At 40.6% G+C, this 24,269-nt stretch overlaps 2 protein-coding genes across 4 annotated transcripts in view; one reads left to right on the forward strand and one right to left on the reverse strand.

Annotated features, from left to right (window-relative positions):
- Positions 1 to 754: 754 nt before the first annotated feature.
- On the forward strand, positions 755 to 18,147 carry RHOF (ras homolog family member F, filopodia associated). Its single transcript, XM_067539604.1, has 5 exons — positions 755 to 982; positions 2,136 to 2,223; positions 13,731 to 13,840; positions 15,743 to 15,877; positions 17,726 to 18,147. Exons 1-5 carry the CDS (start codon positions 812 to 814, stop codon positions 17,888 to 17,890), a joined length of 669 nt encoding a protein of 222 aa, XP_067395705.1. The 5' UTR covers positions 755 to 811; the 3' UTR covers positions 17,891 to 18,147.
- TMEM120B (transmembrane protein 120B) overlaps positions 13,731 to 24,269 on the reverse strand; it is a 63,724-nt gene continuing 53,185 nt past the window's right edge. For all 3 annotated transcript variants that reach the window (XM_067539598.1, XM_067539599.1, XM_067539600.1), the window contains 3 exons: positions 17,067 to 22,524; positions 15,716 to 15,808; positions 13,731 to 14,668 (listed from right to left, as the gene is read on the reverse strand). In XM_067539598.1, the coding sequence (XP_067395699.1) occupies positions 22,411 to 22,524 (114 nt within the window). In that variant the 3' untranslated portion in view covers positions 13,731 to 14,668; positions 15,716 to 15,808; positions 17,067 to 22,410. The remainder of the gene's footprint in view (positions 14,669 to 15,715; positions 15,809 to 17,066; positions 22,525 to 24,269) is intronic.

Genomic DNA, 24,269 nt, shown 5'->3' on the forward strand with positions numbered 1-24,269 from the left:
TCAATGCACTGGGGGTCCCCTGTTTGTTAAGGGGGGCCTCAGTGCCCAAGGCACCCCTGGGTGTGCCAGGTGTGTGTATCTCAGTGCCCATGGGGCCCTTGTGTGTGTGGGGGGGCTCGGTGCTAATGGGGTCTCTGTGTGGGTGAAGGGTTCGGTGTCCATGGGGTCCCTGTGTGTGAGGGGGTCTCAGTGCCCATGGGGTCGCTGTGTGGGGCTCGGGGCTCGGTGTCCATGGGGCCCGTGTGTGTGTGTGGGGGGGGGGCTCGGTGCCCATGGGGCCTCTGTGTGTGAGGGGCTCGGTGTCCATGGGGTCCCTGTGTGTGAGGGGGTCTCAGTGCCCATGGGGTCTCTGTGTGGGGCTCGGGGCTCGGTGTCCATTGGGCCCGTGTGTGGTGAGGGGCTCGGTGCCCATGGGGTCCCTGTGTGTGAGGGGGTGTCTCGGTGTCCGCACTGAAGGCCCCTGTAGCGAAGTCAGTACGGGAGCGGGGTGGGGGGCCGGGTCTATGGGCACTGGAGCTACTTCGGAGCGGAGTCCGGCTCTCCCGTGTGGGGGGCACCTGCCGGGAGCGGCGCCGGGGCGGGGGCGGTGGCTGGTGCCGGCGGCTCGAGCACGTTCACCTCAGCCAATCCCCAGCTGAAGCGGGAGCGGAGCCAGCTCGGCCCCTTCCCCGCCCTCCGGAGCCCGGCTCGCGGAGAGCAGCGACACCCGGCTGCAGAGGGAGCCACGGCGGGAGCCGACCTGACAGAGATGCCGCCCGCTCCCCCACGGCTGCCGCCGCTCTAGAGCCCCCCTCCCCCCACACACACACACATGGCGGTAGCCAACGGGTCCGTCCCCGGCGGGGCGCCCGGGGCCCCCCAGGAGAGCGAGAGCCCGCCCGCCCCCTCCGGGCAGAAGGAGCTGAAGTTCGTGATAGTGGGGGATGGAGGCTGCGGGAAAACGTCTCTGCTCATGGTGTACGCGAAGGGAGCCTTCCCGGAGGTGAGTGTCGGGGTCCCCCCCCCACAATCCAGCTCCTCCCTGAGGCAGCCCCTGCCAGCCCGCCCCGCTCCGCCCCGCCTCAGGACAGGAGGGGGCAGCCCACTGGAGCCCCCCTCCCCCCGCCCTGTACACCTCGACTGGGGGGGCTCTGCCCTCCTCCCTCAGGATTACCACAGGGGGCGCGCATCGCCCGCGCCGCCCCCGCGCAGCCCGGCGATGCTTCCCCTCCGCTCCCCCCCCCGCAGGGGCTCATTCGCTGGGCTCTTTCCCGGAGGCCAAAGTGATGAGGAGGGAAAGAAATGTCCTGCCAGGCAGCGGGATGTGCGGGCCCAGGCTGGGCTCTGCGCGGGAGCGGCCGGAGGCGGGTGCTGCTCAGCTGCAGGCTGGGGGGGGGGTCGGGCACCGGCTGCAGGGGCTTTCCCGGAGCGCGGGTGCGGGTTTCTGGAGGCTGACAAACGCATCTCTCGACTCAGGCATGGCAGGATGTGCAGGCGAGCGGCTCCGAGCGGCCTGAGAGAAGCCACGGGCAGGCGGTGGCGGAGCTGTTAGTAAATCTGAGAGTTTTTTCTCGTCACTCTTGTGCCGTCAGTGTTAGAAGTTCAAGAATTACTTTTCCTCTGGGCATTTGTAGACAGACGTATTTCCAGAGAAGTCTGTACTGAAACCTGCAGTGGGAAGATTTGGTTGGGGCTTTCTGTTAACTGGAAAGGTTTAGGAGGGTGAAAAACCAGGTATCCGGTTCAGAAAACAGGAGCTGCTGTACTAGAATACTGGTGGTGAGGTTCAGATAAAGCTCGAAACCTGTGAAAGCGGAATCATGTCTTTTCTTTTTTGTATAATTGCATTTCAAAGAACTAAAACTTCTTGTTAGAGTACATACACCAAATACCCGGGAACATGGTCTCAAGGAAAAGTCGGTGCTGTTTCTAGCCCTTCCACTCTTTGCCCTGTGAAAGTGAATGTCATTTTAACTTGTCTGCTTCACACCTTCCCCATCAGTAAAATGGGGATAATATCTGTCTGCCGGGGTTGGTGTAAGGCTTAATTCATTCATGTTTATAAAGTGCTTTGAGATCCCTGGAGGGAAGGGGTTACTGAAGTGCAAAATAATATTTATTACCATTTTTTAGAATTGTATTTCCTTTTTTGACAGCGCTATGCACCTTCTGTATTTGAGAAGTATACCACCAGTATTACAGTGGGCAATAAAGAAGTAATTCTGAATTTGTACGACACTGCAGGTAAATCACTTTAAACAAGATCTTCCTTATTTAAAATAAACAAACAAACAAACAAACAAGCACTGCCAATTTTCCTGTAGCACCTGGGAAGGGATTACAGGGGGACTGGCCTTAGGCAGGTAAGAAGCTGGTTGAAAGTTTTTTGTGGTATTAATACCAATACAGCAGATTAATTTTTGCACTACAGAAATGATTTAGTTGAGTGGATTGTGCTTTTTTATCTGATATATCAACCATTCTTTAATATTTCAGACATTTGAGAGGATGTTGTTTATGTGATCCCTTTTACCAGCAAAATACTAGAAATTCACCAAGCTCAATTGTTCTGAAGGTATATTGTTCTGAGGTATATTAAATCACTTTGTCAGATGAATATTGATGCTCTAGTGTGGCAGTTGTGTATGGTAGCATTATTGAATTACTGCATTCCCATTGGTGTAGAGAAAAGCCCTAGGATGTACTATAGCCTAATAGAGAACAGCTTCTTCATAAAAGTACAATGTCTTAAAAGCACATTATATTGGCTGCAGTTTATGAATAAATTTCTGATTAGCTGAAATATTTGGGTTTTTGTTTTTAATTTTTTTCAAAGAGTAAGTCATGCACCCATCTGACTAGCTCACCCGGTTTCCACTAGCATAATGGCCTACATTTCCAAAAGTGTCTAATGGTTTTTGATGCCTCAATTTTTTCAGTACCCATCTTGAGACACCTAGCACAATGGGGTCCTGATCTACTACTACTACTACTACTAATAAAAAATAAAATCCCACACAACATTCTCATGAGCGAATGTGGGAAATGTGTCTAGATGAAATTACTATAAGGTAGGTGCAATCTGGTTGAAAGACCCTATTCAAAGAGTAGTGATCAATTGTTTATCATCAAACCTGGGGGACATATTTAGTGAGATCCTGCAGGAGTCTATCCTGGGTCTGGTACTATTCAATATTTTAATTAATGACTTGGATAATGGAGTGGAGAACATGTTTGTAAAATCTGCAGATGACACATGCTGGGAGGAGTTGCTAGGACTTTGGAGACCAGGATTAGAATTCAAAACGACCTTCACAAAATAGAGAATAGGTCTGAAATCACCAAGTTCAAATTCATAGACAAGTGCAAAGTATGAAACTTAAGAAGAAAAAAATCACAACTATAAAATCGGGAATAATTGGCTATGTGGTAGTACTGCTGAAAAGGTCTGGGGATTATAGTGGATCATAAACTGAATGAGTCAACACTGTGATGGAGTTGTAAAAAGGGCTAATATCGTTCTAGGGTGTATTAACAGGAGAGTAGACCCGTGGTACTCAGCACTTGTGAGGCCTTTGTAGAATTTGACCTAACCCTGCTTACTCTCAGAGTGTCTTAAAGCCAGCTGGAAAGCCCTTCCAACTACTGATTGAACAGTATCAACCACCAGTTTTGATGAGCAGTGGACTGAATTAACGTCACTTGAGGTTTACATACTCAAATGTATTCATTCTTGTTTCCCCCCTTTAGTTCATATAGCTGTGACAAAGAATGTCAGTTATTAAGTTAATTTATTCTTCTGTCAAATCAGGGGTTAAGAATGAGTCTATGAGAGAGTGAAAGTGCTGATATATAAAAGGCATGAAGAATAAACTTTTTTACTATTTGAAACATTTGAGGGAAATTTTCTATTTCTATTAAAATTGTAATAAAGCAAATGGTAACTATTTTATGTTCTGTATTAATGGAAAACAATTTCTGAAAATGTACTATTCCTATATTTCACATTTTTATTGCAATAGAACATAGAGGTCCAAATGAACTTAAGGCCCCATTATGCGTATAATTAACATTTTTGTCACCAGGGAAGCAGTTGAAACTTAAAGCTGAGGTTGTCAACTAGTGTATGTTGTCTCATTGCAAAAGCATAGTAAGTGTTATAAAATTAGTATGACTTATCTGAAGGAAAAAGAATATTCTATTTAAAATGTGATTCCTGTAAAATAACTTTATTAAGGTCATGGAAAATCTTGACCAAAAAGAATCAGTTATAAGTATATGATATTTATAAACCCAAGGCCCCCCAAATTCTTCTGTAGACAAGAAAATAGTGAAGTCTGAAACCTTAATATTGCATACTGTAACAGGACTGTAGTGTGAGATTTCTGACCAGCTCAGCAAAAAGGAAAATAAAATGAGCAGTTGAAGTAATAATTTTAAACACGTTGGAGCTGTTTCATCCCCCAGTAATCATTTAAACACAAAACAATTGAAATTACTTGCAATGAAAGAAAACTTTGAGACTCTAAGAAAATTATTACATAAATATCAAGGTAGTTTTGGATATTTCTCTTTCACTCCTCAAATATAAACAACAGGAGATCAAGCTTCGGAAGCTATTTTGTCTAGTACAGAATAGTGACCAATGTGCAAAACCAGAAAGAAACTCTAATAAGAGTTTATATTTCCGTAGTACTTTTCATTGAGAAGGATCCCAAAACACTTCACAAACTATAAGTCTACAGTACCACTAAAATATAGACATCTCTGGTTTGGTAAAGGGCTTCAACCTACTGGTACACGACAACAGTGTCAGAGGGGAAACTTTGGCAAAGGATACTGAGTCAAATCTCAGTTGTTCCAAAAAGTGCTGTTGGGTCTTCAGTATCCACACAGCACAAACAGGACTTCAGAGATTTTTAAGATCTTACCCGAGACACCGCCACATATTAAAATTTATACAACTCAACGTATTAACTCAGAAGGATGAAGGGATGAGTTGGTTCTGCCACGCGTGAAGTCTGTAGTTTCAAGGACTCTGTATTTCAAACCTGATGTTCAGGTCTCTAAGCCATTCCCTTCCACTTTGTGAGGACACGAACAAGGAGACTATAGAGAAATATTAAAAGTAAAACTGAAGGAGAATTTTAATATTTTTCACAGGTATAATTCAAGTTAGGGGAAGAAGTTTCATTTTATATGATCAGTTTAGCAGCAATTGAAAATCATGAATTAGAATAAAGTTGGATAGAAAAAGGATTTTTCATAATAGATCTTTTGTATTATTGCATGCTACTTGCTCAGTAGTCTTACTTATAAGAAGTATCTCTTGCTGTAGCAGGAAGTTGGTGGTCTGTGTGCTGCCACCCACAAAGGGTTTGCAATCTCTGTTGTTTTGCCTGCAAATACGTGTTGCAGCTGCTTATTCAATTAAAACGTCTCACTGTAAAATGAAGTAAAGGAATTGAGAGGTAAATTAACTCAGTTCTCTTAGCCTGTGAAGAATTACAATTCACTGGTGGTGATGCTTTATGCTGTAATTCAGGAGATCTGGGTTTAATTTCTGATGCTGGTCTCTCCCTCCAATGCCTTGTCAGGAGGGTAGGCAAAAGAGTCTATTCTGCTCCAGGGGGACTTGTGGGAGGGGAGGTAACGTCTTGTGTCACACAGAGTGCTCACTGTGGCTGATTAAAAAGTGACATTGACAATCTCTAGAGGGAATCTTTGCAGTCCTATGTGACCACCAGGATGATTGCCACTAAGATCCAAAACCTGAAAATGAGGAGTTTAAAACTGTGTGTGAGAGAGAGAGAGAGAGAATGATTTTCAGGATTCCAAAGGGTACCGAGAGGAAGAGGGTCTGTGACCCAAGAAACCCTTAATGGTAACTGACAGGGGGGTTACAAGTATATCCTGATTCTGGCATGTACATTCTGGTTCATCAAAGAATGTCATGTGAGGTCTTACATGAAAACCAGGCTCATACTGGTCACCAATATCATTGTGAAACATATGTGCAGGATGCTATGTAAGGAGTTATGGATATATACTGAAAATACATTTTTAAAGTCTGTATGAAGCCATGAGGTAAAAACAGATTTTCCTCCAGACAGGAGAGAAGAAATGTATCTTTCTCTGTCAGGATGTAAATTAAAAGCATTGTAAGATAATACAATGGATGCCTATTTACATATGAAGTCAGAAGTTAGCAAAGAGATGTGAAGTTAACAGGGAAGCAGCACACAGGAAAAACAAGTCTCCAGTGGTTATCCTGGCTATGTACAAAGCCAGTGAACTCAAGGGGAGCAGATATGAGGCACAAAAGATACCCCTTCATCCTAAAACTAGGAAGTAAATGGGCAGTGCATTTACATTCACGAACACGGGATTTTAGTCAACCCTGGTTGAAGATGCTGCAAAAGATTTTGGGGCTGAGAAACTTATCAGATTAATGTCTTATCTAATGAAGTTTAGTCTCTAGAAAACATGATTTTGTTTTATATGTAACTATTTGTTTCCAGTATTGTTACTCATTATCTCCTGAATCTTTCGTCTTTGATGATTTTTTGTTTTGTTTTCACTATCAGTATATCTAAGTGGTATCGTGAGCAGAATCATACAAGCTGGTGTCTATGTTGTTCCTTTGGAACAGTGGAACTGGTCTTTCTATAAGTAGCCAGTGTCAGGAGCTGGATATCACAGGATAACGCTTCAAAGGGACTCAGGGACTGGGGCGCACATATTGTTAACTTGCAAGAAAAGTAAGGGATGGCATTGCCCAGAGGAGACTTTTTGAGTGGCTCACAGGCTGGTGGAGTTAGAGAGCTGACACCCAGCCAAGCACAAGTAAAACTCCCTTACAGTGAAGGGAGGGGATAACAAGGTGACTCTCAGTTCTGGGTACCCTGAGAACCAATACCAGGCGCCCCCTGGGAAAAATGTAAGTCTGTAAAATACTGTGTCATATTTCACTCTGGATTTAACTCTGCCAGGAAAAAAGTAAGTTTGCTCAAATTTTCTAAACTGAGTTCTGAAAGTATAGCCTTAGCTGACATGCCGCAGACTAAAACAAACGAGAATTCAGAATTTTTCTTTAACTATGGGGGTTCTCAGTTACATGATTGAAATTTCTATTGTAATAGGAAATATCTCATTTGAGGCAGCATGTTGGCAGGACCTGTGAAGTGGTAAGCAGGATCCTCACTACATGAAGATTGATGACAATCTCCTGTCCAGGCTGGTAGCTGATGACAGTTGATAGTGCGAATTATAATACCAAGGTTATGTTTACACTGCATTCAGAGGGATGATTGCAGCTCAGGTAGGCATACCTGCACTAGCTTTAATCTAGCTACCATAGCTAAATATAGCAGCGAAGATCTGGTGGCATGTGCTAGCAATGCAAGCATATACCAAGAGTGATCCAGGGTGAGCTTGTACAGCCCATGCATCTGAATCTTCACTGCTATTTTTAGCCATGCTAGCTAGGTTAAAGCTAGCACATTTATGCCTACCCATGCTGCAATCCCATCTTCAACTGCCATGTAGACATACCCAGAGAGAAGACCTCTCTTGCTGGTAGGTTCATAGGATGCGAAAAATACTTTCTCTCTTCTCTGTCACCTGTAGTCCCATAGGAGAATATATTCTAGTAGTAAATATGCAAGGTGCTGCTAATTAAAATATTTGGGAAAGTCTAAAAATAAGTGAAAAGTCCGTTAAACTGATGTACTTCATAATAATGTTGAAAAAATGTAAGCCATAGGCAATAAATTTAAAACTGATATAAAGAAATATTTTTAGACAATGCATAATTAACTCGTGGAACTCATTGCCACAAGAAATTAATGAAGGAATGAGTTTAGTCAGATTAAAAACAAATCCTATTTATTTAAATTACACCACCACCAGTTTAGGATTAAAATGTATAAGAAATATAAGCTTTCATGCTTCAGGACAGAAGCTAGACCCAAATTGGCTGGGGTTAGAAAGAAACATCTGTCATGGGTAGTTATTGTATAATTGCCTGTTATAGGCATTTAATGCCTGCCTTTAAAGTATCTGGTACTTGTTCTGAGACTGGAGAGTCAAGTATGTTGACCACTGGGCTGACCTGGTCTGAGAATTCTTAGGTGTTGGTCCTCTTTGCACAGACAGCATGGTACAGAATAGAGAAATAGTTCATTTGTAGGAACCTCTTGAGTAACTACAACAAAGCACAACGGTTATTCAGCTGCTTGAAAGTATTGTGCTATATTCCCAAGGATCTTGGATGTAAGAGAGAATTTTACATGTGGCCCCCTACAGAGTGCAGGGCGGCTATTACATGATGCAAGCAATCCAAGTGGGTGCTTAGGGCCTCACGCAGGCTGAGCAACTCAGACTAGCCCAATTTTCACTGATGCCAGTGAGACTGCAGAGGGGCAACTCATAGCCTTATTTCCCCTTTTCTTCCTTTTCCCCTATCAGCTTGAGGCCCCACCTTTTCTTAAGACCAAGCTGTGCTAGTATAGGCTAGTTGCCATTTCTGGCGAAGGGACAAGCATGTGGTCTTTGGCAAGGAATTAAGCTTCACATGTGAAATTAGCTGTACCAAGTGAAACGCTCTGCAGGCAGCTTGTTAAAGGCACAAAGATGCAGGAAGTTAATGCTAAGTCACAATTATTTTACAATACTGTAGTGTAGGAAGAGAAAGTTTAAAAAATTTTTGAAAGAAATATATATAAAAAAACCCTAATGAAATTTCATACACTGCTTTTGACAACATAAGAGAGAAGAAAATCAAAACGGAGACTGAATACAGGGAATCACAGGCGTTGTGTTTGAGCTCAGTGGTTCCTTCTGTTCAGTCTTGCAACTTCATTTTATCATCGTGCAGAACTTTCATTTTAAATCCACAGTGAAGAAATTCTGACCACAGCCTAAGTAACCTTACCGAGAAATGAGTGTTCTCACACAGCTATTCCTGTATGTCATCACCAGGGCGTAAGGCTGAAGACTGCGAAAAGACAAGTCTTAGATAAGGTTTTGGATTTTTTTTGCATGAGAAAGGATGGTGAGAATTTGATGCTTCTGCCATTTTGACAAATTCTCAACATTGTGTTTGAGAGAAAGAAGAAAGACGTGTATAGCTTGCTTTTTGGCTCTAACTGGACCCCCATTAATTAGGGCACCACAGTCCAGTCTCTCAAAATATTTAATGTAATAGCTTCTTGTCAAACCTGGGGCATTACAAACATTGAAATTCACAATCTGATTGTTATTCATTGGCCTCAATTTAGAGATTTTACTCTCCCAATTCCTAGAAGTTGTCCATATTACACAGACCACCACAACTGACATTTAATTAGCTTCTTTGGTGCCCATCTCAGTAGGAGGACCAACGGATGAAAGGGGAGAGGCTACAGAAGTGGAATCTGCCATCCAGAATTGGATGAAGCACAGTGGTTTAGTTAGATGTCCTTTTCCTAAAATGTCATAGGTTTTATCTTTTTGTTAATTAACATGTTCATAATATTTTAAAGTTCCGGAGGGATAGCCATGTTAGTCTGTATACAGCAAAAACGAGAGTTCTGAAGCACCTTAAAGGCTAACAAACATCTAATGAAGTGGGTTGCAGCCCACAAAAGCTTATGCCCGCAGAAATGTGTTAGTCTTTAAAGTGCTACGGGACTCTTGTTTTGATAATATTCTAAAAATGTTATTATGCAAAATCCTATTGTTGTCTGACAAAAGATTTTAAATGTGGCATCATTGGGCCTGATGATGGAATCACTAAACCAAGATGTCTCACTTGGTGATGCCAGTGAGGTGCTGCTCTGGGTCCCTTGCTTGGATAGCAGTTCTGGCTGATACCTTTTCAAAGCATTCCTCATATCTTTAGAAAGTAGAAAGAGAGATGTAATGTTGTAACCAACCATGAATCTTGTGGGAAATAACTCTTTTGGATATTTGGTAGGTATTTTGTACAAGCTTGGAGTGCTCCATGCATTAATCTGTACAGACTCAAGTCATTGACAGGTTCCCAGGTACTAGGAAGTAAGGGAGGATTCTTTACGAGCAATGGCAGAGAGGAAAAAGTGCATGTACTCTAGGTAACTAGAGAACACCAGCATAGTAGTTCTTAACTCAGATCCTAGAAGCAGTGCAAAAGAAACCATGCCTATGGGTTCCTCATGACTAGTATCTGGCGTACTCCTTTCTAGTCTCACCTTTTCTTGGAGCACAGTGAAATTCTGATCCACAGGTCCCCTTGACCTGAATTCAGTCCTGTTGTTTGTGGTCTTGCTTGGGACCTTTGCCCACTGTCAGCCATAGTCATTGCATTACCCATCCTGCTTGCAAGCTGCTGGATTCACTGCCTGTTTCCCTGCTCAGCTCTTGGCTTCTCACCCAGATTCTTTGTCCCATCTCTCAGATAGTCTGCTACCAGCTCTCAGGCTGCTGCCTGTCGTGGATCTTTTGCTGAGTCTGATCCCCTCTGCCTTCTGGATGTAGTCTCTTTTGCTTGGTTACTCTGGGTAACATGGTGCCTTCTATTAGCTAGATATTGATTTGAGTCACTGCCCCTCCCAGAGGCTCTGTGGCCCAACCCTTTTTCTCACACACATTCTGGGAGGTGGGGACAGTAATCATCCAGCAACTTAGTTAGAATATATACAGCTCTGACCTGCTCTTCCAACTTCTTTATGGCAATTAAACTCTAAAACATTTGGGGTATGTCTATACTGTACTCAGAGGATGTGATTACAGCTTGAGTAAACAGACCCAAGCTAGCTCTGTACAAGCCCGCTGAGAAGCCTGGGTAATGGCGCACACTGCTACAGCTTTACTCTGCAGGATTCAGCCTAGGTAGATTAAAGCTAGCTGGGGTATGTCTATTCAAACTGTAATCACATCCTGCAATTACAATATAAACATACCCTTAGTTCCATTATTCCTTCTTTCAAACAGGTTTTGTTGTTTTGATTTTTACAAAAAAGATAAAACACATTAGCTTAGACAATAGGATATCACATACAGGCAAACGTTTCCTGTTGCATCATTCTATATACACATCTACCACAATATAATGGTCTGTATTTGCAACAGAGAGAACTTGAAAGTGTCTGTCTTCCAATGTTGTTTAAAAAGATAGCACACTGATGCTGAAGTTTTAACCCATAACTATTTTTAAGAACAATTCTGTAGCTGTAAACTTTGGCAGAGGTGAAGAGAAACAAATAAGCACTCTCTGGAATCGGATCATGCCATATTTACATAAACCATGTCATTTCTAGCCTTCCTATCTTGGTGTTTGAGTATTTTGGCTTTTGCTATGTTCCCCTTTTGCCATTTGAGAGATGTATGAAATACATAACATGTTACTCCTGTGTAAATCTAGATTTTCTCATGTGTTTATCGGGTTATCTTAGTCTACAATTAAAAAACAAACAAACTGGTTCTCCTCCACCCACCATTCTCAGCTTAGATTGTGAAGATGAAGCCATGTGATGTCACATCTATCTGTTCTGTTCCTTATTATGGCACAATTTCATTTACACCATCAAAGGCAACTCTTTTGAGATCTGTGGCATGTTCATCAGACTAAGTGTTTTTGGTCTGTTCCAATTCTGGCCAAGTTATCATGACTTAGTAAAATGGAACATCCATCAATCTGCTTCACAAATCATCAGTGGTATGGCAGAGTAGCAGCAAATGAGTTGAAGGCTGGAGTGGTTACTGTTGGTAATTTTGTAACTGGTTGCTAGAGAGAGAGAGAGGGGTAGTTTGATTTCATAAAGTTGCCTTTGTGGAGGCAAAGAGAAATGTGAGTGAAAGAACCATGTGTACAAACACACACCTCTCAGCCATATTGCTTTACAAATATTTTTTTTCTCCTGATGTTGAATACAACTTTAGCTGATCTAGGCAAAACATTACCAAAAAAGAAAAGTTGTGTAAATGTCATGCAAACAGCTAGGTGGATTTTAGAAAATGAGAAGGAATAGAAATAGTTGTTGCACATTGTATAAACACTACAGAGCACAAGAATTTCCTTAATTGTCTATTATTCTTGCATTAAAAATTTAAGGGGGTTCTGCACTGTTTTGAGTGTCTCCTCTGAAGTACTAAATGCTCTTAGCTCCACTGAAATTAAGGGCTCTTGGCACCATGTATTACTGGGTTCTAACTCACCATCCCTTTAGGCAAATAGTTGTAGCAAGCTAAGTGATGGGTTATTTAATAGGAAATCCTGTTATCAGCACCAAGGGGTTACATATACACAGGTGAAAGATTTGAATGCTCTGTAGAGATATTGTTCTTTCTGTATCCATATCCTTCTTTATAGCCCCATACTTTGGAGTCAAGTATTTAGAGTATAATGATGAGTTGGATACCATGATATAATAGCTGTATATTAGAAAGTATGTTGAGAGAATGGTTAGTGGAGGGGTATTGTATATTTAATGCTGATGTAAAATTTGATTTGTGATCTCCTTTGGGCAGGAATTGTCTGTGTTTTTGTATAGTATCAGGCACACATGGTGCTCAGAAAATATATAAAATAACAACACGAAGAGGACTGGCATCCCTGACTCACCTTTGAAAAGTCAGAACTTCCTGCTGACATACCGAACACACTGGGTAGCATTCAAGTGGTTAACGAAGTCTTCCACTGTCTGCTTAAACATTTGCTGGTGCCTTCTGGAAAACATCCTATTGAAATATTGGCCTTTGATAAAAACAGGATATTTGATTTCTTAGTGCAACTGCCTCTGGTGCTGATTGGCCACCTGCTCAGTGTGACATCACAATGCTTTGGTGTGAAGGTGATTGGTATATCATACATACAGGATTAAAGACTGCATGCGAGAAATAAGCAGACCAGTTTTCCTATGTGAATGTTTCTATGGATAATAAAATGAATCCCCCACATGTCAAATTATACCTAAACAGAAATTAAAAAAAAAACAAAAAACCATTTCTGGGAGGCATCAGCGGTTCCCTTAAGGCCCATTTCAGAGATCAGTGAAGACTGGCTCGTGTTGCCATGCATCTTGTAAAATCGGCTATAGGCTGGTAGTGTTACTCTTTAGAAGTGGGCATGCTGCGCAGTGTAGCTTTGTGCAGTTATCAGCTCACTGGTGGGTCGCAATCTCTCTGAGGGGGGGCAACTGTCATGCTCATTACCTCTCCCTGTTCACTGAGGTAGGTAAGAGAGGGGAGTTTGTTATTTAAGCCTCTTTCTGCTGCATTTACATCTGGCAAAAAGTAGGCATGTTTTCTGCCCTCCACTGCGTCAACAAGACCCTTGCCAATTCTCAGTTTTTAATCAATAATAGGCTACCAGTCCTAGACTCATGGCATTTGTCTCTCTGCTAGTGAATGACAATCGAGCCTGCATGTTTCAGATCCTGCAGCATATGGGTTTGTGTCCTGCTTAGGATCAGGTTTCAAAATATTGAACTTTTAGACAAAAAGATATTTTGTTTTGTACTGAGATTTCATAAGGACTCCATTTTTATAGACCTTTTAACTACCAGATTATTCCTCTTAAATATAACTGCTTGAACATTTTCAAAGAACAAGGAACTCATTCTATTAAGGCCAATGATTTATTAAAAATGTTTACAATCTATGGAGTTACTGTTTTTAATATAAGTGATACCAAGGGCATTGGGAATGCATTTTAAAATATCTTTATTGTAATATGTTAAAGCATGAGGTTTCTTTTATCCAAAGCATAACAACTTTTTTCTGTGTTTCAGGGCAGGAGGATTATGATCGTCTACGACCGCTTTCATACCAGAATACAAACTTAGTCTTAATTTGTTATGATGTTATGAACCCTATTAGCTATGATAACGTATTAATTAAGGTAAGAGGCCTTCATAATTACTTGGCTCATTCATGTTATATTTAATATGCTAGATGGGTGACAAATCGATTGATTTGTAACAATGCTTTTAGTAGCCCCTCTCCAAGATTATAACTAATAAATGCACTGTTCATTTATCACCACATATCTAGCAATGTGCCTCAGACACAGAACTCAGATCTGGATCTGAGTTTCTGCAGCATTTATGGGTGTTTAGATTTGGGGATTGGGTGTGGTTTGTCTCTCTTAGTTTCAAATACAATATAAATAGAGAGAAACCAGAACAGCAAAATTTAATTCTCTCTGAGTACCCCATATAAAGCTTGTCTTCTTTCCCTCTTTTTATTCATATATTTTTTGTTCTATCCTTGTTGGCTCCAAGGAATTCTTACAACTGGCTTTTAACAGCACATATTCCTATCCATGAGTCCCTGCTGCAAGGTTGACATAGACCCCAGATCTGGAAGGCAGAAAGTTCAAAGCTAATCTCCTTGCTCCAGTTACTAAGAGAAACTTTTTACTATAACTTAATTTCAGTTCTGCAATTGAGCATATGTTTCAGCCTAAAGAGCCACAAAGGGACACTATCTCATATTTAAGGCTCAAAATGTGACCTATACCACCTGAAAGTGGTTGTACTCTGGTGGAGAATGTCCCCTGGATCCTACATCTTTCTTTAACTAAAATCCACCCCTCCATCCCTAACTTAAAAAGAAATCGTGCTTTTTACAGAATTTATAAAAGTGTTCCACACCCGGTGTTCCCTCTATTGACTCTTCAGCAACTCTGTCAGTGTTTGCAGCTGTTCCTGCTGCCAACTCTGTATTTCTGTATAAATGAGAACAAAATTCTTATTTTCAAAATGTAAGATGGTATTAAACATTGAAGAGTAACAAACAAAACAAAATACCTCTCTAAACGGAATAGCTGCCCACTCCCTCTCTTTCAGAATAGGAAGGGCTAGCCCTTCACTCCTTTGAAGAGTTTGGATTTTTTACAACCTGTTTTCTAAGCAATTCTGAAAACAGGAATAAACAGTGAGTTAACACCAGGTGTTTGTGTAATGGAGGTAGATTAGATTATAGAATTAGTGATGTATTGGGTACAGTTGAGACAAATGTAGGCACCTCTTTATATCTTTGAATTTAGTATTTCTGTTCAGTCTTTGTGATGCACCAAAGTGAAAGCTTAAGACTAAAAACAGAGAAATGAAACAAGACAGACTTTGGTCTGGATTCTGATCTTGCACCTGACTTCAGAGGATTTATTCTGGATTTACACTAGTGTAAGTGAGCTCTTTGGAGTAGGAACCATATTTTACCTATGTGATTGTACAGTACTTTAGTTTGATTGGGGCCTTTAGGTGCTTTCATTATCTAAATAAAATCTTTTTAGAATTGGCAGCTGGCTCAGGTCTCAGAAAAGATTACTTCAATTGGTTTCAATCTGATGTCATTGAAAGTGTGCTCATTACAGGTCAAATCCTGTTTTCCTGAAGTCAGTAGCAAATTTCGTTGCCCATGGTAAAAATTTGGGATGTGCAGGGAAAGCAAGTTCATGCCCTAAAGAAGCTGCCAGCTCTTCCAAACTGCTCTCTATCTCAACCTGTACTCGTACTAAAAACACAATGTAGGCGATATCAGAAGGCGCATGGGGAATTAGTCCTCCATGAACACAACACTAGTTACCTAAGAGTATTTTAAGTGAAGGAGGGGCTCTATGTTTTTACAGGTCAGGATGCAATACATCTATAAATACTCACACAAATAAGATCCTACCCTGTTCCTACCACTGGATACTTCCTACAATTTTGTTGTAAATTGAATGCTGATCTTGTTCCTAGGCATTATCATTTTGATTTTTTTAAAAGCTTACCTAAAATGTTTCATTTTCCACCATCAGTGGTATCCTGAAGTAAGTCACTTCTGCCGAGGAGTCCCACTAATACTTATCGGCTGCAAAACAGACCTTCGAAAAGACAAAGAACATTTACGTAAACTCAGATCTTCTCAGCAGGAACCAATCACATATAACCAGGTAAAGATGATTGCATTAAAAAGCGTTCTGTCCTTTGCATGTGCGATAGGCACATTTATTTCACTGGAACATGGTATCATTACTCATGAATAGTAATCACAGCCACCATGACTAATCTAAGGGGATGTGAAATCTTGACTCAAAAGGGAGCATCACATTTCAGAAGTTACTGCAGCTTATTGATCCAAAATTTACCAGTCAAAGCACCACTTTACAAACACTAACTAAGCCTCACAACACACGTTACATAGGCTAGTATCGCCATCCCCACCTTACAGATGGAGAAAATTAGTCAGAGTGGAGTGACTTGTCCCATGTCACACAGGAAGCTTCTACAGAAATGAAGCTAGAACCTAGGTCTGCTGTCTCCCTGTTCTTTCCTATACCATACAGTCACCTTTCCCCTGTTACAGATCACTGAGACAGTAGCAAAATCTGAGTATTTTGTATACAAGTTTGGGCAACAATAGCTTGACATCTACCAAAATTTTGCAATATTAAAAAGAATGGATTAGTGTTATATACTATGAAAAGGAACTATGCTACCCCAGTATCAGAAATTACTGTGTTATGGGGTTTTCAGTCAGTCAAACAAAAATGTCTGTTGTATCACCTTGTGAAACTCTGCATATAGTCTTCCATTGCTTTTAACAACACTCTTCACCAGTGTCAGGTATATAAGAATAACATTTTGTTATTCAGTTCAGCTCAGGTGCTGCCAGGAGCCTCGATACTGTTGTTCATAAAATTCTACAATTTCTTGTGGGAATGCTCCTCTCTAAGAAAGTCTATCAGTATGGCTTAAAAAGACCTAGTTTGCAAACTTTTCAGACCCTTTACAACAATGTGGCAAAGTAAAATTTTATACAATAGCATTCAGATGTTCCTGCGGGAGATCCCCCTTGAGTTCAAGATTTGAACTGCTGCTTTGGTCCCTGTGCACCCTGGCTTTAGTCCCAGCTTTGAGTGATTTCTTCACAAGCTCCTCTGACATATGTAGATACAGTATAAATTTCCAGATAGTCACCAAATGGATAACAGACAGATACCAGTAATTTGTACTGTAGAAATGTAAATATATGGAATTCTTATAGTTATTTATCGGTTAGTAAGAAGCTTCTTTCGGGGTAACATGCTTCACGGTTTCTTGTCTTATGCTCCATTTCCTCCTCCTTATTAACTGCCCTACCTTAAAAACTTCAGTTTGAGACTTCTTCAGAAACTCATCCACACTGTTCCTGGCTCATGCAGAAGGGGTCACTCATGCAACAGAAGAGGTTTCTAATGTCAGAAACTGAGTTTGGAATTCAAACACTCATCCTCCACCACTGGAACCTGCTGACATCTGAAAGTGAAGAAATTTCATGTAAAATTGTGGTCAGGTCAATTTGATTGTTCTGTAGGATGATCATACTATGGACCCAACTTTCAAATGTCAGTCCTGACATAGATTAGACACACACCTTATTGCTAATTTGAGCATTCAAGTATGGGTTTGGAGGCTCTGTTTAGAGGCTAAACTTGAAAAAAGGTGGGCTCTCACACACAAGATAGGCAAAGCCTACACCAATGAGTCTCCACTGCATTGCACTTCCAAGCTGGCTTTTAAGCTTAAACTTCTAAAAATCAACAAAGTTGTTCTAGAAGTGGAGCCCATCAATTTATCATTATTAAATATTTGTTGATTGTAATGCTTAGGACTAATACCACTTATTCCTTAACTCTACAAACAAAAACATCTGCCTTCTTTTGTCTGACCCCATTGTGTAAAGGTCTCTTCAAAATTATTCACTTCTTCCCACTGGAACCCAAAGAACAACTTACGTTTGTTATCTTCCTTTCTCATAGGGTGAAGCAACTTGTCAGCAGATGAAAGCAGAAGCTTATCTGGAGTGCTCAGCCAAGTGTCGAGAAAATGTAGAGGATGTTTTCAAAGAAGCAACAAACATTGCATTGAATGCCATGAAAAAAGCCAAACGCCGAAAAAAGAGGAAACGGTGTTTGATATTATGATGATTCAGATCACTGGGACTATAGGAGAGCTTGTTAAAATCTTGATTCACGTATTACCAATAGGTTTTTTAATTTCTCTTTTTTTTTCAGTACATGTTTTTATTCCTATTTTGATTTTATTTTTCGACTTCATAATATTTTGGACTTTTGTTGCACCTCACATGAAGATTTCAAAGCGCTTTACCAATATTAGTTTGTGGTAGATGGCTGTGTATATCTGGGTTTTTGTTCCTGACCATAAATGACTGTCAGCCATATGCCAAATCCACTATTTTTTATTTGTATACTGAGAGTTTGACTGGCAATCTTGATTGCTCGTGGTTTTTATTCTAGAACATAGATGCTGGTACTTCTGGCTCTGATTTATTGGTCTTGTTCACTACTGAATCGACATGGAAAGGATAGCAATATCTACTTGTCTCAGTGAAGTAGTCTGTCAGATTCAGTGAGGATAAAAATCAAAGTTCCATATTGATGAGTTCTAATTATAATTACACAGCAAAGCTGTATTAACAGTTCCTCTCAGAGTAGCCTCAAGCAACTATCCCAAACTATGTACATGTACAATTCTGCTGCACCTTTATTAGAATGCCAACTCTGTAAAGCAGCTGTTTGGAAATCCCTTGTGTGGTCTTCTCCAGATTGGATTTAGGATAATAGAAAGTGGTTTACATCCTTCAATAGAGTATACTCAAAGCCATTCAGAGCAGATATGATGCATCTTGCTAAATGCTTTACCTCTGGCAGCTAACAGCAGCCAGTATTTTGAGGCCCTGGGAGAGGATCTTATGTGCAATACAAGCACAACTTATTTTAAAATAAACAAAAGTGCAATTTATTCAACACACTGTGCTCATCTGATGTGTGGCAATTGATCTGTGCTACTTACATTTGTGTTAAGAATTACATGGTGAAATCATCCCTGCCCTCCCATACTGAATATTTTACCTTCAGTGACTTCTAGTTAACAATGGATGAAGGTGTCCCAGTTGCCTCCCATTTAAGTGAGAGGAACCATCCACTCAAACTACCAGCTGCACCCCAAAAGTTTTAAGTCTTGTGAGAAATTTCACTGCACAAGGTGCTACAGCTGAAGATCTTTTTCACAACATGTTACACTACAGAAATAGCATGTTTAAAAAATATTTTGCAGCAGAGCTGGTTTTTCTGAAATATGCCATGGGATAGGTTGCAATATACAGTCCATTCTATGAGAGAATAGGTTGTGTTCATAGCACATCAGCAAGTTATTTCTCTGTCTGAGAGGCTAACGTTTGCAGCTTTTGCCAGGATTCCTGCTAACAGCTTCAGATACTTGAAAGCATAGCCTGAAAAATTCCAACAGCCAGGTTATTAGGCTAAAAACAGCAAGTTTCCAGTCTTATCTTCATTTGATTGTGGATACAGCTGTTTAGATGATGGATCACTCCAAGGTGGATTTTTCCATTTCCTTTGTGTTGTAGGTTAGTGGGATACAGAGGTTTTGTTCTTGGTCCTTGGATTTTTTTTTTTTTTTGGCATGCTTGTTTTGGGGTCAGTTCCATTAAGATTCATGGAGGTCTTGGCATATCTCCAATCTTAAAACTGAATAATCTGTTAATCCAAACCAAAACAAGCCTGGGACATTCTACTCATCTCTAGCGGTAGTATGTTCAGACAGAACAGGAAGGGAAGGAGGGAAAACCTCCATTGCACTATAAAAAAAAAAAAGCTCTGATTCAGGAGCTACACAGCCCTCATTAGGTGGAAAAATATAGTAAGATGTGGATCCATGTGTTTTCTTAGTAAAGAGGGATACAAAAATTAATCCAAAGCAAGCAATAGCATATAGGCAAAAATTCAGCACACACTAAAAAGCAACACTTGAGATTGTCAAACATGGTGGTATTCATTCTTTTTACCTCATTCAGTGCACTAAGTGCCTCAGTAACAACTATGTGGGTGAAAACAGACCATCACTATGCTCTCGAATGAACTGCGCACACAAAAATAATAAGGCAAACACCTGTGGGCGAACGCTTTCCACAAAGCGATCACTCTATATCTGACCTATCCATCCTTATCCTCAAAGGAAACCTGTGCAATGCTTTCAAAAGATGAGCCAGGGAGCTTAAACTCATAACTTTGCTAGACACTAAAAGTCATGGACTGAAGAGACACCCTGGATTTAGGATTTATTACAACAATCTATAACCCACTAAAATTGCCCCTCCTCCTCCAGCTGTCTTTCCCTTATGATTGGAGGGGTGTTAACAGGCCACTTCACCTTGAATGGCCCCCTGAAATGTGTTAATTACTTATGCTAAACAATCTGTTCCACCTTGTATTTAGCAATGACACGCTGGGTATGTCTTCACTGACAGTGGCAAATTTGCTGCCGTCAGATCCATTTATCCGGATCGATTGAGCATGTCTTCACTTCCACTCAATATCCGGAATTCGATTTAATAAAACCACCTCCCCAAAAAGCGTCGTGCTGCGTCGACAGGTACACATTTCCCATTGGCGCAGTGTAATGGAGACGACATGCTGAAGGGAATTTAGGAAATCGACATGTTATGCAAGCTACTCTGCATAGCTTGCGTAACTCCCGTTGACTGCTGCAGAATTTGCCTGTCAGTGTAGACCAAGCCTCTGAGGACGTTTCCCAGACCTGAAGAAGAGCTCTGTGTAAGCTCAAAAGCTTGTCTCATACTACCAGAAGGTGGTTCAATAAAAGATATTACCTCACCCACCTTGTCATTCTCTGGAACGACAGCTATCTACCTTATGGAAAACCAAGCTGAATTTAGCTAGAAACTAAAACGAACGTTCGTTTTTACTTTGGATGACAGGCTCCATTGATCAGCTTCAACAAGTTCCAGTGTTGTTCTCAAATAAGAAACACTTGCTTCTCCAATTAGAAGTGTTTAAGAAAGAGTAAAGAGTTGCCTAGTTATATATAGGCCAGCTGATGTTATTCTGTGTGAAGTGCCAATTTGTTCAAAAAAATGCCTGTGGGCACTTATAATCCACACCATAACTAGTGCCCCTCTTTAGCTTATTCTTTTGAAAGCCATTTTCTATCTAATATTAAAATCCTTTGCAAGAATCCATGAAGTATATAATTATAAGGGTATAAAACAAAAGGAAAGATTCCAGGAAGTAGTTTTGCTGACCTTGTGGAAACAAAGAATTTAATGAAATAATTCAGAGGCTGTAATGCATGTGTGAGCATATTAAACAGCTGGAAGGGCACAATTTTCAAATGATCATACTGGGCCAAATTCAGCCCTAATGGAACCCAACTGAGGTCACTGGATTTGAACATTATATAAGAGTAGAATTCTGCCCATGGGGTCTATAAATCATTTTAGGATATACAGGCATTAATGAAAGACAAATGGATTAGCTACATTTGAATAAGCAAATTTAAATCAGGATGACAAGAAGCTGAACTTCAAGTGAAAAGAGACAACATCTGGCCTCAGTTCTGCTGCTGGAGGAAAATTCAGGTTCGCTTTAATCCGGCAGGCAACTTAATAGTTCAGGTAACAGAACAAGTTCAGTATTAAATAAGTAAGTATTAATAATTCCTACTGATCTGTTTCCATATACACAGCATCTATCTTTTCATAATGGAACTATCAGAAGGAGAAATTTAAAGTAAATTAGAGGCCTAAGTACTGCAATTATAGGCTTTGGTCAGAGCCATTTTCAGAAAGAAAATGGTTTTAGAAAACAATCTTAAAGGCAACATTTAAAAAAAGGTCTTGAAACAGCTCTTTGTTGTACTATTTATTTTGTGCGCTTTTCAGGGCTGACCAGATTACCTGATCTCTAGCTGAATATCACCAGGCTTCCTGCAAACAAAGCCAATAACAAAACATAACATTTAAACCATTAACTTAAAAAAGTTTTTGTTCCTTAAATAGTTTTTAAAAGTATGCATAGCAGCATGGTACAAATATGGGCAAGTTTCACAGTACACACAGGTTAGCATAGGCCACTGAAAATGTAGGTGTTTTAATTAATGGATTTAGAGAAAGGCATTAGGTCTGCATTACCGGTTGACCAAAAGCATTTTTAAAGTTTTGCTAATGCAGTACCTGGGATTTCAGAAATAAGATAGTGCTGGACCAAAGAAAAACCCAACACAAACCCCCCCCCCCCCAAAAAAAAAAAAAAAAAAAAAAAAAAGACAAAGGAATGGAATAACAGTAAATATCACTTCCTCCCAAGACTGTTGTTTCTTCTGGCAGGTGTGTACCACATTACTTCTGTATATACAAAGGAAAAACACCAACTGTGTTTTGTATACATAAATAATAGGGCTGCAGGCTGGAGAGCAGTGCTTGCATAATACTGTACAGTGGTCTGTGCTGGGAGAGTTCACATTCTTAGTGTAACATGAACAAGATTTCTTCCGAGGTTTGTTTGCAATATAGCTACGGTTTAGCAGGTTCAGTCTGAAAAATGATCTGCTGAGAGGAGAAAGAAAAGAGATCCCACATTTTAGTGTCCAACATTGTAACCCAGTTTCACAGTTTCTTCATTTTGTCTTTGTTTTTCTGAAGCTTAGTGTGCACCACTTTTAAAGTAGTAAGAAAGTTTCCAAGGAAGAGCAGCAGAAATGTGAGAGCCAATACAAAAACCTGGGGGCGGGGAAAAAAAACAAAACACAGAAGTGGTGATCCATTTGTTATAAAAATATTCCATTTATGACAGCAGTTAGATCTAGAGGGTTTTTTAAATGATAAGGGGATTCTGGCCATAAGTCACACACACATGCACACACAGCCCATTAGGTCAACTCTAAACTCGCCTTAAAAAATGAGTCACTATATACGAAAGTTGTATACAAGATGATAGAACCCATGTCAAAGGCGGATTATAGTCTCTCCATGCAATAGGAAAAAGTCTGATGTATAGGGTGTTCTCTAAATCCGAATTCTATTGTCCTATTTTATAACCAACACTTGTCCTTATGTAAGTAAAGATAAGGAGGTAACCAAATCTCATGCCTCAGATTGTACACTGATCCCATATCATTTAAGAAGGACTGTCATGGTCTCTACCCCACTACCATGGCAACTACTACAATTCTGTTAGCAGTAGTAGGGGCAATGGGCACATATTCAGAGAGAATCCTAGTCCAGTGTAGAGAACAACACATGTGGCTCAGTGGGTTATTCAGGTAAGAGGCAAGTATACTTTGATCATGTTCATTTACATGGGATTTTACCACCTTTGACATTAAGCAGATAATACATTTGCACACAGATGATTTTTAAACTACTTTGCTGCATGGGAGACGTGGGCCAGTCCAACTGCTCTGAAGTCAGCGGGTTATTTATGCATATGGCAGGGCTATATTTGGTGCCAAGCCACGGCATACGTAGGAACGCCCATTCACACAAGAAGAATTACATGCAGAGTGAAAAGATATCAAGTAACACTGGGGAGTGCGTTTCTCCTTTTGTACCACGAAACAAAGCTGAATGCTCAATTTTGGGATGGAGCTAGGGCCTGGAGCCTGCTGAATTAAAACAAACAAACACAAAAACAAAAAAACACCACCAGGATATTCCCTGCCCTACTGGATCTGCAACAGAGTCTCATCTGTCACTCTTCCAGATTTCATTTGGATCCCTAAATTCTAAGGCTAGAAGGCATCACTCTGATCATCTAGTCTGACCTCCTGCATAACACGGGCCAAAGAACTCCCCAAATGTTATTCCTTTTGAACAAGAGTAGATCTTTTGGGAAAACATCCAGTCTTGATTTTAAGATTGCTAGTGATGGAGAATCCATCATGACTCTTGGCAAATCGTTCCAACAGTTATAATTACCCTCACTGTTAAAAATGTATGCCTTATTTCCTGTCGGAATTTGTCTAGCTTGACCTTCTAGTCACTGGATCATGTTAGACCTTTCCCTGCTGGACTGAAAAGCCCATTATCAAATATCTGTTTCCCATGCAAGTACTTAGACTAATCAAGTCACCCTCCTCAACCTCCTATTTTTTAAATTACATAGATTGAGCTCCTAAAGTCTATCACTATGAGGCATATTTTCTAATCCTTTAATCATTCTCGTGGCTCTTCTATGAACCCTGTTCAATTTATCAATGTCCTTCTTGAATTGTGTGCACCAGAACTAGTCAGCATTTCTGCAGTGGTCACACCAGTGCCAAATACAGAGGTAAAATAACCTCTCTACACCTCCTTGAGATTCCTGTTTGTACTCCCAGGATTGCATTAGCTGTTTTGACCACAGAGTCACACTGGGAGCTCATATTAGCTGATTATCCACTACGGCTCACACATCTTTCAGGGTCACTGTTTCCTAGGATAGAGTACTTCATCATGTAAGTATGGCTTATATTCTTGTTCCTAGA

The sequence above is a fragment of the Emydura macquarii genome, unplaced genomic scaffold (assembly GCF_026122565.2).
Source record: "Emydura macquarii macquarii isolate MOO-44397 ecotype Brisbane River unplaced genomic scaffold, CSIRO-AGI_Emac_v2 contig_554, whole genome shotgun sequence".
NCBI lineage: Eukaryota > Metazoa > Chordata > Testudines > Chelidae > Emydura > Emydura macquarii.